The sequence below is a fragment of the Cyprinodon tularosa genome, unplaced genomic scaffold (assembly GCF_016077235.1).
Source record: "Cyprinodon tularosa strain WSP-4 unplaced genomic scaffold, ASM1607723v1 ctg459, whole genome shotgun sequence".
Taxonomy (NCBI): domain Eukaryota; kingdom Metazoa; phylum Chordata; class Actinopteri; order Cyprinodontiformes; family Cyprinodontidae; genus Cyprinodon; species Cyprinodon tularosa.
Window position 1 is genome coordinate 325,162 of NW_024039184.1, and position 15,390 is coordinate 340,551.

General features: G+C 42.6%; 1 protein-coding gene and 3 non-coding genes across 5 annotated transcripts in view; all 4 read right to left on the minus strand.

Moving 5' to 3' along the window:
* arid4a (AT rich interactive domain 4A (RBP1-like)) overlaps positions 1-15,390 on the minus strand; it is a 34,451-nt gene that overhangs the window by 11,291 nt on the left and 7,770 nt on the right. For both annotated transcript variants that reach the window (XM_038300871.1, XM_038300872.1), the window contains exons 4-11: positions 14,069-14,134; positions 13,429-13,519; positions 9,198-9,277; positions 9,023-9,120; positions 3,537-3,669; positions 3,282-3,361; positions 1,836-1,912; positions 1,574-1,749 (exon numbers count right to left, since the gene is read on the minus strand). In XM_038300871.1, coding sequence (XP_038156799.1) covers positions 1,574-1,749; positions 1,836-1,912; positions 3,282-3,361; positions 3,537-3,669; positions 9,023-9,120; positions 9,198-9,277; positions 13,429-13,519; positions 14,069-14,134 — 801 coding nt within the window. The remainder of the gene's footprint in view (positions 1-1,573; positions 1,750-1,835; positions 1,913-3,281; positions 3,362-3,536; positions 3,670-9,022; positions 9,121-9,197; positions 9,278-13,428; positions 13,520-14,068; positions 14,135-15,390) is intronic.
* LOC119793693 lies at positions 8,669-8,755 on the minus strand. Its single transcript, XR_005282123.1, has one exon. It is a non-coding gene; the product is annotated as a small nucleolar RNA SNORD53/SNORD92 (small nucleolar RNA).
* LOC119793689 lies at positions 11,374-11,459 on the minus strand. The gene has a single exon (XR_005282120.1). It is a non-coding gene; the product is annotated as a small nucleolar RNA SNORD53/SNORD92 (small nucleolar RNA).
* Positions 13,592-13,678, minus strand: LOC119793688. The gene has a single exon (XR_005282119.1). It is a non-coding gene; the product is annotated as a small nucleolar RNA SNORD53/SNORD92 (small nucleolar RNA).

Consider the following 15,390-nt stretch of genomic DNA (forward strand, 5'->3'; position numbering starts at 1 on the left):
CATGCAAAGTCAATGGTTGACGCGCGTCAAGGCGCAGCAAAAGGTCCCGCAGCGCGTCTGAGCAGCAGGCGCAGCGCGTCGGGAGCGTTTAAGCATCTGACGCGCCGCAAACGCGCTGCTGTTCGAGATGGAAAAATTTAACTTTTGCTGCTCGACGCGCCGCGTCAACCAATCAGAGAAGCTGATCTGGGAGCTGGCCGTGAGACAGACACATCGCTGATGACACAGGGCTGTGATCACTCCTTTGAAACAGTTTACTAACGCCTAAATTAACTTCAAATGCAGAAATCTGCCGGCAGAATATGTTCGCTTTTATTATCCTGGTGCCTGCAGTTTAGATTATTTAGATGAAAAACACCTACCAGCCGCCGCGTTGAACCGCGAGGAGGCAACCCGGCCAGAGGCTGCTGTTCAAGGGAATCCTACTGTCGGCGCACCGCTGGTATGTGGGGGTCTGAGTGGCTCCGACAGAAATATTGGAAGCAGGATGGTAATCTGGATGAACTGACTGCATTGATTAAGTTTTCAGGTCGATTTTCCTACTTAAAAACATAATAAAACTACTTTATCCCCACTGATCACAGCAAATATAGCTGCAAGGCAGAGAAAGGATAGAGTAGCTCCGCTCCCAACGCGCGTCAGACACACTTTTGCACCGCGCAGCCAGAGCAGCAAAGCTGCTTCAGCCGCGCGTCAGAACTAACTGGTACAAGCAGCAAAAATGAAGCAGCAGACGCGATTTTGCTGCTCCTGCTGCGTCCAGTGTGAACGTAGCATTACTAACTATTGTTATTAATGTGTTGCTGTTGTGATACTTTTGTCTTTAACTTTAGAACGTGATAAAGATTCAGGAAGGTGAATCTTTATCAAGGGGGGAAGGTGACCTCTGAATGACCTAAATAATCTCCGAAATCATCATTTTAACTTTACTAACAAATCACCAACCATTTAGTCCATTTGCAGAGTGTTTTTTAAGGCGTACGATGTGTCAGTCTTACGCAGGTCTACCTGGACTAAAGTTTTAGTCAGATAAATCGTTACATAACATATAAGTATATAAACATTTTGCATTTAAGATTAAAAAAAAAATCTGTCAATCTGCTCTATCAGAACTCAAGTGGAAAAGTTTTTGTTTCACCTTGTTTAATTTCTTAAAAAGTCTTCTTCAATCACCCTTTGGCTATCAGATTATTAATCAAAAAAAATAATTGAAAGATTAATCGATTTGCAAAATAAACATTAGTTGCAGCCCTAAACTGAAACACAAACATGTCAATGAAACCCAGAATGATCTCAAAACTATCTGAATATGAAGGAAGGCAGAAAACCCACAGAAAGGAAGTTTATCAGGATTTAGGAGCTAATCCTGCTTAGTTGGTGCAGCTGGTTCCGTCCTTAGTGAAGCTTTGTCCTTCATGCTGCCCTTCATATAAAATGGAAACATCCCTACATATGTCCTCCATGACCTTCAGAAACAGACATGTTCTAGGCTGACTCTCCCCTCCATAGGATCCCAGAAGAAGGATCCTAGATTTAGATTTACTGGCCCATTTGTCGCTTGAGGAAACTTTACCTCCTCTTTTATGTGCCTCTTTCTCTTTTCATCCTCAGCATCTTTCTCCTCCTCTGCCTCGCTATCCTTGTCATCTTTGTCATCCTCACTAGAGGAGTCTAGAATCTGACTCATGTCCATCTTCCAAACGTCTGGAACCTCCCGGCTCCTTAGAAACATCTGGGCTTCTTTAATACCTGCAAGACATGGAGGAGAGGGGTTGAGTGGAAGAGGTGGAGACGAGCAGCGTGGGTGAGGAACAGGAGAACAAAGAGAATCTCACCTTTCCTCTTGGAAAAATCGGACTTGGAAATGCTAATGGCGTTAACGACGTGGGCGTGTCTCCTCCCCACGGTGTAACTGCACGACGAGGACAGAAGGAGTCAGAAAAGCGACTGGTGGGATATTTTTTTCCGAACATGTTCAGAGAAACCATTGAAATGATGTGATCACGGAGTCAACATTCAGATGAAGCATGCACTGCAATACAATCATGACCACCAAACTGGGTCTCAACAAACTTGATTTTATTGGCACCAAATGCAACAATAAACAGAAACGCCTCCAACCAAGAGGCAAATTCTACTGGAACTCCATTTTTAATAGAATAGACTGGAGCAAGTCACTGCCTCATCAATATTTCTTCATAACATCAAATTCTTTATAAGATCTATCCAACAAATAACGAAATAGCTTAAAATCTCGAGGTGAATCCAAATTGTTGCTTCTGCACTACTGAACCTAAAATTGCCTTTTGAATCTATACTTCTTTTTCTATGTCTGCTTCTGTCTCCTTGAACCCCAGTCGGCCTCAGCAGATGGACGCTCACACTGAGCCTGGTTCTGCTGGAGGTTTCTTCCTGTTAAAAGGGAGTTTTTCCTCTCCACTGTCGCTACAAGCATGCTTAGTGTGAGGGATTGCTGAAGAGTCAATGAGTCGATGCAATCAGCTGGTTTTCCTTAGATAGAAAACTTTGAATCAATCTGACTGGATGATCTGGTGAACTGGAAAGTGCCTTGAGATGACTTGATGTGAATTGGCGCTATAGAAATAAACTGAATTGAATTATACGGCAAATTTCACCTTCATACAAGTTAATTCAATAAAACTAAACTGTCTTCACTCAATACTGAAATAAAGAAATAAATACAATCTGCAAATCATATACCAGAAACTGATCCTTCATTTATCCCAAATTTCAAGTTTATCTCAAATCTTAAAGCCTTCCCAACTTTATACGCCCCTCAAATGCGCTTACCCAGTTTTTAAAAATCTACTTCCTGTCTTTTTATATACTTGAATTACAGTAATATGAATGTCTTTTGTTCTGTAAATATTGTATATTTTTTTCCTGTATATTATGTATATATAATATTTTAAAAAAAGCATGCATTGCAAAACCTGGACAGAGGACGAGGAAAAGGTTTAATCAAATAGGTAAATCCTTCCTTAATTACAGCAGGTCATTAACATAATCTCCCAATGGGATGAAGGAAGATTTTGTAATAGATATTATGTGCTTAAAGTAAGATAATGGACATTTTTTCTTATCTTAAAATGTCTTCATGTATCAAAACAAGAGAAAATACACTGATTTTAAGAAAATTTTGCTGTGTAGAAACACAGAACCCAGTCGTTCTGTGTTTCCGATGGAACAACATGTGATGGCTGCTTGTCAACGGGATCAGATACATCAATACATAAATAAATTAATGAAAAAAAACTTACAATTTGCCATCACAGAAGGACCTGACCAGACACTGGTCCTTCTTCACCACCAGCTCCTCGTTGCAACTGGGGGACAAGACCTGCAGGAGGATCAGAAACTGCTTAACTGTTTTAATCACACATGGAACATCACTTGGAAAAATAAGAAAACATATGCAGATAGAAATGGAAGGAGGAGAAAAATTCAGGAACCGTTTAGGGAAAGAGTAACAGTGCATAGAACCGGAAAGCGTTCATCGGTTTTCATCTGTTTACCAGAGCCATGAACCACTGATCAGAGTCCTCCACATTCTCTATGCTGCAGATCTGTCCCCGCAGCTCATCCGTCAGCCTCTTCTTGTCATCTTCCTCTTCCTCACTGGATGAAGTGTCGTTCTCCTCATCGGCCCTGAAGTAGACATGAGAAAGAAGAACCTGAGTTTACATCCTGCAGGAACCGAAGCACAGTCTAATCAGGGATGTGCGAATAATTTGGCAAAAACCCTGGCATACGTTGGAAAAGTTATGGGTAAATTTTGTATCAGTTACAGGGTTCCTACAGCATAAGGCAAGTTAAATTCAAGACTTTTTAAGACTTTTTAATGCCACTTGAAATAAAGATTTAAGACCAAATTCACAAGAAACACAAGAAAAAAAACCTGCTTGCGACAACTTAACCCAAATGTTTATTTTAACATAAACCACTGCACTAATGTTTCAAATTTTGAAAAGCTTCCCATACAGGAAGAAAGCTAAAAACACACAAATGACAGATATATTTTAACAATTATTTAACTGAATTCACAAACTTTGTTTTAGCAGGGAACAAAAATCAGTTTTAAAGCCCCAACATAACCAGTGCTAAGTCTTTATTGCAGCTATTTTTCTTTGTATGGTTTTCTTAGTATGTTTGATTTGGTGATAAGTGGAGGCGTTGCAGAGACAAGGGTGGAACTAAACTGAGAAATACCAGCTGTTTCTCCGTAACTCCATTTTGACGCTTTGTGTTTCGTGCTTCGCATGTGCGACTCCACTGCCTTAATTCCCATCGTTCTGAGCTTGAATCACTTCTTGCACAAAATCCACTGAGCCTCATGTATGTTCCCTGGTTTTAGCCAAGGAGAAAACTCTTGGCTGGAGACAATGTTGGTTACATTTACACTTGCTCATATTTTCCAGACAAAAAGTAAATGGCGCATCTCCCAAATGTCCCGGCAGCAACAACGCTTTATTGGTTCGGCTATCGGGACGGAACCAATAATGGCGAGCCATTATTTTTTTTTATAAAAAAAAAAAATGTCAATTTTAATGTTTTATTTAGATTACAAAAATAAATCGTAATAAAAAATAATCCTATTTATGATGTTTTGAAAATTAAGACCTACGAAAGACTGATTTAAGACATTTTAATACCAATTAAGGCCTTAGTTTTATTTTAAAGAATTCAATGCCTTTTAAGACTTTTTAAGGACCCGGGGGAACCCTCAGTAATGAGCGCACTAAAGGATGCTGAAGCACTCTGGCACACGTGGACATATGGCGAGTACGTCAAGAAGCATGCTAAAAAATTTCCCAACGTATGCCAGCATATGCCATATGTGGGGCATAAGTTACAGTCAAATTATCTGGTGGTTGACATAAGTTAAGTGTCAGTTACTCATAAGTTGTAGCATCTAGCTCAACTAAAACCTGTGAGTAACTTCTCCTCCAGACTTCATCCCCATCATAGGTTGAGCCAGAAGGTGAGAGTGATGGGTCCTCCCTGCGTTCACGCCCAACACCTACACCTTTTTATTTATTCTGTTTTTTTGGGGGGGCGGGCAAATAACAAAAATACTGCCGTGGTGTTATACATAAGTTAGGCTGTTGTTGGACATAAGTTCTGGACTCGTTATGAATACTCTCTGTATACACCCAATATTGAAATAATCCATAGAAAGTTCAGCATATGCCAGCGTTTTAGGAGATTCTGGGACGTCAGGCATATGCTGGATAAATCGGTAAGGTGTGACAGGGCCCTCAGCTACATTAGAAAACTAAAAATGAGTGCAGCTGTAAGAGACATTATAATAAAGAAGGCAAACTGTGAATTAAAATGGCCATAAACTGAGCAGGAAAGGCTGTTATCACAACGCAGGAGAGCTACAGAGTCCTACAGCTTCAGCCGAAAGGTCCTTCCACTGAGGATCATCAGAATACAGCAGCCTCCCCTCCTTCCAGCTTCTCCATCACAAACCATCACCATTATTCCTCACTGGGATCTTCTCTTTCCTAACCTAAACGCTCTGAATGCTCCTTCAATCATATGGATCACCTGAAGGCATCCCCCAGAGCCACATTACCTGAGTCAGTCTCACCAACACACAGTCGCACACTGACCCGGAGCAACGTTTAGGACAGATCCATGTCTGACAGGAGGAAGAAAGAAAAGAGCAACTCTCGGACTGAACCACAACGACTCGACACATCAAGCTACCACAACACAAGAGAAATGCTCAGAAAATGTCCACACCAGAGGAGCACCACCCGTCTCTTCACATATAACTTCTGGGATGCAGGCATCGCCTTCAGCCCCTGCCAAACAGCTATGGTTTGAAATCCAAGGAAAGACCTGCGACTAGAACAAGGTGAATGAACTGCACCACCCCAGATGGTGATGCTGCAGGTCTTTCGACATGAAGTCTTTGTTCAGACTGGGCGCATTTTCTGCAAACAAAGCGTCTGATTTATATCCAAACTAGCGTTGAGAAGTCCAGCGGCGCCTCCAATCATTTAACAACGGAGCATCAACCAATCAGAAAAGCTGAGGACACTAACTACAAACTGTTATGGATTCTGCATACATTCTGCATATGAAAAAATAAATATCAAAGGAGTTAAAGGTAAAAAAAAAAGCCTGGAAGAATTGATTGTTGAAGGAACAGAGAGCCACTCAGATCATTATTGCTATAAAAAGCCACATTTCTGGTACTGCAGTTTTTACCACAAACCTTAAAAACTCTTTCTATTCACTTTCAGCGGCTAAAACTGTCAGCAGGAGGCTGGCAGCTGGGTTCCCGGTGTTCTGTCAGACCAGCATACCTATAGCCAATACGCATGTGCAAGACCTCAGATTTGCGTTTATCCCTTTAGTCATGTACGGAAAATAGACTCTGAACTACCTCGACGGGCGTGTCCCCTAAATCATGTAAAAAAAACAAAAAGAATTTAAGTTTGCCATACACTTAAAAAAACACCAAAAAGTAAGTAATTGAATAGTTTTTTGTACATAACTAAAGGGATACACACCTGTTGAGGTAGCTTAAAGCGTATTTTTGGTACAAAACTAAAGGGATAGATGGGTACCGACTATGGGTATGCAGGTCTGATGGGGTATGCTCATCTGACAGAACACCAGTGGTATGCTGGAGGTCTGGTGCTCCCAACAAGAACTGCATATGTTAGTGGGATCATAATCCTGATGAACAGAGGATGTAAATAAAGCAAAGCTGTTCTCTAATTTGAAGCTACAGAACAAAGTAGATAAACAACCAGATCACTAAAGCGACAAAAATTTGACAACCGTTTGACCCAGCGGCCAAATTTCAGTACTTGAAACGCCTTCAGCGTGAACACAGCATCCAATTGACAGAAATGAGAACCAGCTCCCTGCGACCCTGATGGACAGACGGATCGCACAGACCTCAAATATTTTCAGGGAACAGAAGTAACGCGGGGAAACTAAAGCCAAAGAGATGAAGCAACTGCAGGAAACTTTAAATTGGGCCAGATGAGCCACCAAACTAAGATTAATTCTATGCAATACAGTTCTATGCTCCTGCTCAGGTCTATACAGCCGCCTTCATACCCAGAACCTGAGCCAGTAACTCACTGGGTCGTGGTTCAGCTCTAACTAAAGCCATTACATTACCGGGTGAGGTGGTGTTCACGAGAAACGTTTACAGTGACAGGTTGCCTAGCAACAGTTCTGACTCCTGGCATTATTTGTTATCATCCACAACAACAGCATCCCTGAAACTGGAAGCATTTTATCAAGCAAACGGGCAGGCGTCCAACGATGGCTGGAAACCGGTCAGACCTGGAAGAGGAAGAACGCAGAGAAACAGGCTGTCCTCGCACTGTGAAACAAGTTGAAACAGCTGGATTTCGCTAACCAGACATCATTTCCAGCTTAAATTCTTCTTTGAAGGTTGGTGGATCAGTTAAAGCCACATGGTTTACATCACTACATCCAGTTAAGTCTGAAAACAGCTGACCTGCTAATTTACTCGGACTTAATTGGTCCAACATTCTTTGATGTCCTTCAACTTGCAGAGCGAGTTCACTGGTTTTATTCATTTTCTCAGTATCAGCAATTAATAGATAAAACTAAAACCCACAGAACTATAATTGGAGACGAAACTATGAAGAAAAATCCAACCTGTCTGAGGTTTATCTAACGCATCGGCTCAGTAGATATGAACAGGAGGCGGTGAAAGTAGAGCAGAGACATTAAAACAACAGCAGCAGACTTTTCCCCGCAGCAAGCGGGTAATGGTGAGCTAGCAAGCATGTAGCCGGTGGGTTGGTTAGTAACTGGTCAGCAAGCATCAGTTCAGTGGTTTGGTTGGACTTGGCAGAGAAACCAAACCACTGACTGTCTGCTAAACGAATCATCCTCAGGTGCTCAGCAGGCATCAGAGCCCTTCTACAGATGATAAAGGAGGATGAAAACCACTGATAACTCATGGATTTAAATGCAACTAAAACGACACGTGTTACAATGAATCCAAACGGCTGATACGCTGTCAGAATCTGTAATCTGGGTCACCGTTATATTTCAACATGTCACCCACGCATGGTGTTCTGCTGATTTCTAATCACCAACGCTGAACTAGATGTTTCTGTAAAATAAACGGCCTGAATTGATGCAGCCCTTCATTGAGTCTGAGGACCACAAAGCGCTTCACACATAGATGGAGGAGAGCTAGACTGTAGCCACCGCTCCCATGGGGCATGTCGACAGAGGCCAGACAGCTGTACCTCATTACAGCACATACCCATGGGGCCACATGATACTGGCTCAGTCTGGTCTCTAGAAGCCCTACAGAACAAACATGGAGTATCTTATATTGAAAAAATCTACATTCAACTTCCTTTTTACAGACATTTGCAGTTCATTCAACTTCTCTCAATCGAAGGACCCGTAACCAGCTGAAAGTTTTATCCCTCCTGACAGACGCCCTGTTGGCCTTTTAGCAGAGATGTGACGCTGATCTGCCTTAAAGCTTCAAACCATTTTCTGCAGCCCGGCCTGGCCCCCCCGCCCTAATCCTGAAGACTTCCTCTAGTTTAAGCAGGTTTTTATGTTCAAGTTGTTCCTGAATTTTTGTGGTTCCTGTTCAAACATCCCTGTGACTGGCAGTGGATTGGTCAGACAGCCAAGAGAAATTGGTGACATCATATGATGTCATCAGCACATAAAGCGAAACCATTTCTCAGCATCATCACTCCTCGTCCACTCCATGCAACCACAAGATGAGCGCCTCCCCCCATCCACAGCTGGAGCTCTTCTTCATAAACCAAACCTCCAAGAAAAAGAAAACCTTCAACTGAGGCTTCCACCTTCATCCTTTCTGGTTTTTAAAGTCACATCTTCTGAGGAAAGATGAGCAGCTAGAGGGAATCAAGGTCTTCCTTTCCATCCTCATCTCACTGAGGTTGTTAATACCTGGTCTGATAGCCTCCATCTTCTCACCAAGCAAACAAGAGCAAACACTCACACAGCCTGGGACGAGCGCCGTCCTCCTCGGTTGGATTTCTTGCCGATGACCGGGGTGCCGAAATGCTCCGGGTTGGTCAGCGGCAGCTGGTCCAGCGTCTGGGTGAAAACGTTACAACGTTTAGGAGTCATTCAGACTCTGGTTAGAAGGTCAGAGTCGTCTGGAGGAAACTCACCTCACTCTCTGCAAAATGTCGCTCCCCCTTCAGACACAGGGATGTCCGACGAAGGGTTTTCTCATCACCGTCGTCAAAAACTGAAAAACAGAAGAGTCAACATGTTGGGGGCGGGACCTTTCAGCAGCCGATCAACAGTGATGGACACTACAGGAGTCTGCAGCAAACGAAAGTTGACAGCAAACTCTTGCTTTGCTGCCTCTGCCCTGCCAAGAGAGCGGCTGGTGTTTAGAGCAGATCTAATAATAAATATGTAAATATCTTGCTAAACATCTAAAGCTAACGCTCTGAGGAAGATGGCGTTTTCCTGTTGCCTAGTCTGGTTTGTAAAGGTAGATTCTGAGCTCTGTGTGCCTCTGTGTTATTTACAGACACACAATTGCAATTCTAGAGTCTAATGATTTTCAGTAAACTTCAGCTTCTAAAGATTCTAATCATTTTAGGAAACAGAACATTTGAGGCTAACGCTAGCCTGCTCCATAGGATCTTTCAGAGGAACATAACTGTTCTTCCACAGCAAGGCGAAACGTTCCCGCCGGATTTACTCCCAGAACCACAGCTGCAGGATTTAGTTGATTGTTAAAATCGACGATGACATCAGACATCTTTAGCAACATGCTAAACATAGTTAAAGGCAGATGATTTAGATATGGTAGCATAATGTAAATGAGCTGATTGGATCATTTAGAACTGATTCAGCTCAACTGGAAAAAAACTGAACTAAACTGATGTTGATCCAGATGTGATCAGCGTCCATCTGAACACCGATCGGATTTCATCCGTCTGATCAGGTAGCAGCAGGAAGCTGTACGTTGTGCATCCTTATACTTCCTACCATCAATTAAGCTCTGCTAATGTTTAAGGCCCCGTCCACACGAAGCCGAACCCTGGCCTAAACGCACAAATTTTTCACCAAACCAGCCTCTCATTTATACGAAGCCGGCTTTTCGGGGGTCTGTAAACGATCTTTTTTTTATTAAGCCTTCAGAGTGGGAAGATTTTGAAACGCTGTTTTCGCTTTTCCATCTTTAAGCTCCAACCGCATTTTTTTTCTTACACGCATGCGTCATAGCGTTGCCTCTAAACATGCATGCGTCATAGCGTCGCCTCTAAACACGCATGCGTCATAGCGTCGCCTCTTAACACGCATGCGCGACACAGTATCACAACAACAATGGCGCCGTACTGTGTTGAATGGTTGCTGCTCATGCTACTCACCCTGCTGTTGGGCTTACAACAGAATCTTCTTCTTCTGGAATATCTCCATTAAGAACAGAGCAATATCGACGACATAGTTCAGCACCTGAATTTGACTGAACCACGAAAATGGACCCGCAGGGCAACCATGTATAAATATTAGTGCGCATGCCCAACATTTCGTTGCCTGTATTCGCCTATTTTTGCTTTGGCACCACAGCGCCACTTACAGGCCTGGCATACATTTTGCAGCGTTTTCATGCATTCGTGTGGTCGATCACATTATTTTACGTCTCCGTCTTTACGACAAACGTTCTGGAAAATATTAGCGTTTCGTGTTCGTTTTGACTTCGTGTGGACAGGGCCTAAGTGCTTCTATTTCAAAGTTATTATGCAATGATTTTAATTTTTCATCTCTATAAATGCGGAGTTAAGGCTGATTTATACTTCAAAATGTCGGCGTAGGTGTGGCAGTGAACGCAAAGACGTCCCCGCCCCCTCCGCCGACACTCTGCTGCACCTCTCCCAAATTGTAACTGACCGCAGACAGGAGGCCGGCTTGTTTTGTTTTTATGACCACAATTGCTGAAAACAACTCGTGAAGATGGACCAGCTAGAAGAGCGAGGTGCACGAGAACGCTGGGACCCTTTTCCCACCTGGATCCCCGCTATTTTTCGCCCTCATGTCCCTCCATAGTCAGACAAACTTGTCCCCACTTCCTCACCGCCTCGGCCGTATCTAGACCTACAGTTAGTTCATGATTCTCTAGTGTAGTGGCGTGGAATATAACATAGCTCAGACCAAGCTTCAATATTGAGCATAAATCAAAAATGTCTGCATCAAGCTCACTGCGACACACTGCTGCAGGAGGATAACCAGGCCTTTAATGTCTTTATTTCAAACCAGATATATCTCATTCTGATGAAGGGAAAGCTTTGCATGTAAACACAGCTACCGTCTGCTGTGACTGGCAGTGGATCGGTCAGACAGCCAAGAGAAATAGTGACATCATATGATGTCATCAGCCCATAAAGCGAAACCATTTCTCAGCATCATCACTCCTCCTCCACATGCAGCCACACTGTCAGCAGCTTTATGTCACATTTAGTCTGCTGGTACTTTATAGATGTTTTAATGCTGTTTGCATGCGACGAACGGCAAAGACCTACTGCTGTAACCGTAGCAACCACCTACAGGCAATAAAGAACACAAGTGTCTGCGTTTTTAACCATATTTAAACAGGCGAGGTGCTGGAACGCTTCGACAGCGCTCCCACACCCTAGCTAACGTGAAACGATTCACCTACTGCTGCCGCTGAATTATCCCTTTAAAATAGCTTTTATACAACAGAAATAAATGGGTTTTTTTTTAAAGGAGAATCATTAGAAGTTGTTTAGAAATAAACATCGGTCCAGTTTTAGTGATGGGACAGGTGCTGATATTATCACTAATATTTACAGTCTTTTATTCACAATACATGGACAGAGGGGGAGTGGTGGCCTAGTGGTTAGAGCATAGAGCATGGAATCCAGAGGTTCTGGCCTAGAATCCAGAGGCTCATGGAATCCAGAGGTTCTGAGTTCAAGCCCCACTCCCACAGACTGCCACTCTGGGTTCCTGAGCAAGACCCTTAACCCCACACTGCTCCCCGGGCGCCCCACACTTGCTGCACACTGCTCTCCAAGGGGATAGGTTAAATTCAGAGAGGGAATTTCTCCCATCCGAGACCAACAAAGTTTGGTTATTATTATTATTCGATTATTATTATATGCATGCATGCATGTCCTTTACTATCCAGTTGTGTAGAAATAAGTCTTCAACTGAAAAAGCTGCCAACCTTTCGCATCTTAATGTATGAAATAACAGACTTAAAGAGGATCATTAATGAAGACGTTAGCACCATGCCTCTGTAAAACAGAGAAAAAGATTAAAAGTGCTTTTCTAACAGCTTAATGTCAGAAATCTGATCAGTGCTCCTCAAAAAGAAAAAAAAAACTTCCCCTTCTTGACATTTTCTAAGGGATAATGCAGAAAATACAGCCAACAGCTAGAAAACACAAAAAAAAAGTGCTCAACTACAGATTAAGCCAGAATGTTTGTTTTTTGGTTGTCTTTTAACAACCTGTCAGCATAACCACCTTAGGAAAGCCATGCATCAGGAAATTAGCATCCTGCAGGCAGCAGGCATTACTGGATGACTGACTCCACTTAAGCAGCTTTGAACTTATTTTTCTCAAAACAAAAGCCTTTCAGGGACTGATGTGAACCCATATAAACCTTTTCCACTGGCCGAAAAACCGGTTTAAACCCGCAAACAATGGGCTTTGAGTGGCAGTGGGAACAGATGCGTGTCTACCCGGGTCAAACGACTCGGCAAGCGACCCGTGTTAAAGATTTCCTCGGCTATGATCGGCATGCTGTGGAAACACCAGAGATAGGTTGATCCGCTAATTTACGCGATACCATTGAACCTAACATACAGACGTCAACACGCCGGGCCGGTCGCTTCTGATCTAATAAGCAGAAACAACTCTGTTTCCATTGGATAAACATGGAGCAGCTCTGGTGAGAGGAATTTAGACAGATAATAGAGCAATAAAGCACACTGACTACACCCTGGCTTCCTGACATGTTGCTCTCCATTGTTTACTTTCCTGATTTCTGTCACACTGGTGACATCATTAGCGCTAACCCAGCGTGATGGTGTCACCAGACAGCTGCAGGAGGGCAGAGGCCATACTTATTTATTAGCCAATGGGAAGGGAGCTAGATACTGATTGTTAGCGGGTCAACAATGTTTGAAAAATATGCGTTAACCTGGTATTTTCAGTGGGAAAGAGGCTTCAGAGATCCGTCCCCCTGACCTCCAGTTCTAAATGTGACGATCATCACAACATCTGTAAGCCTATAAATGGTGATTGGTCTTCACATGAAGCATTGTATTTTCATCAATCTGAGCAGATTATCTCTCCAGCACCTCCTCAGGCCACCAAGCTGACAGGCATCTGATGAGATTCCCCCGTCATCACTCACCTACGGTGTAGAGGCTGGCGTCCGTCAGCTTACTGATGACGGCTTCGCTGCTCAAACCCTCATTGGTCTTCACCTCCACAGTGGAGCCCACCTGAACACAGAACACGTCTTGAATCCACAGTCATGCAGTTAAACAATCAACCTTTGACGGATTGGCAGTGGATCGGTCAGACAGCCAAGAGAAATTGGTGACATCATATGATGTCATCAGCACATAAAGCGAAACCATTTCTCAGCATCATCACTCCTCGTCCACATGCTTCTGTCAGTGAGCCCCAGGGCAGCTGTGGCTACAGTGTAGCTTGCCACCATCAGTGTGTGAGTGTGTGTGTGAATGGGTGAATGAATGTAGTGTAAAGCGCTTTGGTCAAGTCTCCTAACTTGAATAAAGGCGCTATATAAGTACATGCCATTTACCATTTACCATTTACATGCAGCCACAGGGTGGCAATCCACCAGAAAACATTTAGGTTTTCCTGTTTAACAGGAGCTAAAAGTACAGATCAGGATTATTGGGCTGATCAGAAACATTCAGCAGAGTTCATGTTCTGTACGCCGCGCTGATTCTTAACAGAGCTTCTATATTTAAAAACTTTTAGAAAGAAAAAGAATCGACTTCCTGTGTGTCAGAGAGGCTTACCCTCAGAGGCCCTTTGACCTGGTCGTCCTGCACCACCTGGGACGTGCTTTCACCTTTCAGGGTCACCTGGGGGCAGAGAGGAAGGACAGAAGGAGGTCAACAGTTTCTTCTCACTTTGCTTTGCCAGGAAATAAAAGATGAGGGTTATCTGCTAGCTCGCAGGAGCCTGATGTTTCTCTGCTGCTTTTAGTGTCTTTAAAAATACTAATAAAGGACACTTATTTGTCTGTTGTCGTTTTCTTTAACTTGATTTTAGTTATCAGAAATGTGAGATTTTTTTGATCGTTTACTTTAGGTTTCACTGCTGTTCCAAGCAAAAGGAGAAATATGAGATCATTTCTGAATTTCCTACAGAATCTGTTTCCAAACTGTTTTGGAATCAGTGAGCTGCTTTATGAACAGTTTGGTTTATCGAATCCATCAGAGGAGAAATCCCTCATATTCTGTCCCATCTGTTCAAACCAAACCATTCAACAGGGGAACGTTCTGCCCTGTTAGAGCAGCTTAAAGGTTAACATCAGATAGATGTTAATATTTCATTGAAAGGGAATATGATGCTAATTCTAAGCTGTATTCATCAGTTTTAACAGTTTTCTCTGTTTAGATAAACTTAAATCAAACTAGGCTTCAACTAACGATTACCTTAATTTTTTTTCAATTAATAATTGAATAGCCAATGGTTCCTTAAAGAAGATTTTTTTTTACAGAATTAAACCAGGTGAAACTAAAACTTTTCCACTCCAGGAGTTCTGGATAGAGCTGATTGACAGACAAAAGCTTTTTTTTTTTTTTTTTTTCAAATCTTAAATGCAAAATATATAAAAAAAAAAAAAAAATTCCAATTTTGGTATAATTACTGCTCTAAATGGGTTTTCTCTGTCAGCTAAAGGCATGTTTTAGAGTCTCTATACTCCAGTTAACGATTAATCGACTATTAAATTAGTTGACATTATTTAAATAATCGATTAATCCGATTAGTTGTATCAGCCCTAAATCAAACACTTAATAAATAGCGATGTTTGCATAGAGCCAAACACAGAATCTCCATTTTCATGTAAAAGTCAATTTGCTTTGACTAACAGCAGTTAGCAGTAGATGAGCATAAATCCTGAGCTCTGCAGACATGCGGCGCTTCGGGTTCTTTTTTAACTGGTGACCTACAGAAACATCTGACACCCTGCAGCCAATTAGTAAGGAGCTGGAGCCGGACCCCACCTATACAGATATGTGAGGGCTAACCCAGTCCAAGTCCGAGTCTGCTGGTTTGCTTCGGTTCATCACAACTGAACGGCTACCAGATAAAACGCACTCCTTTAAAAATG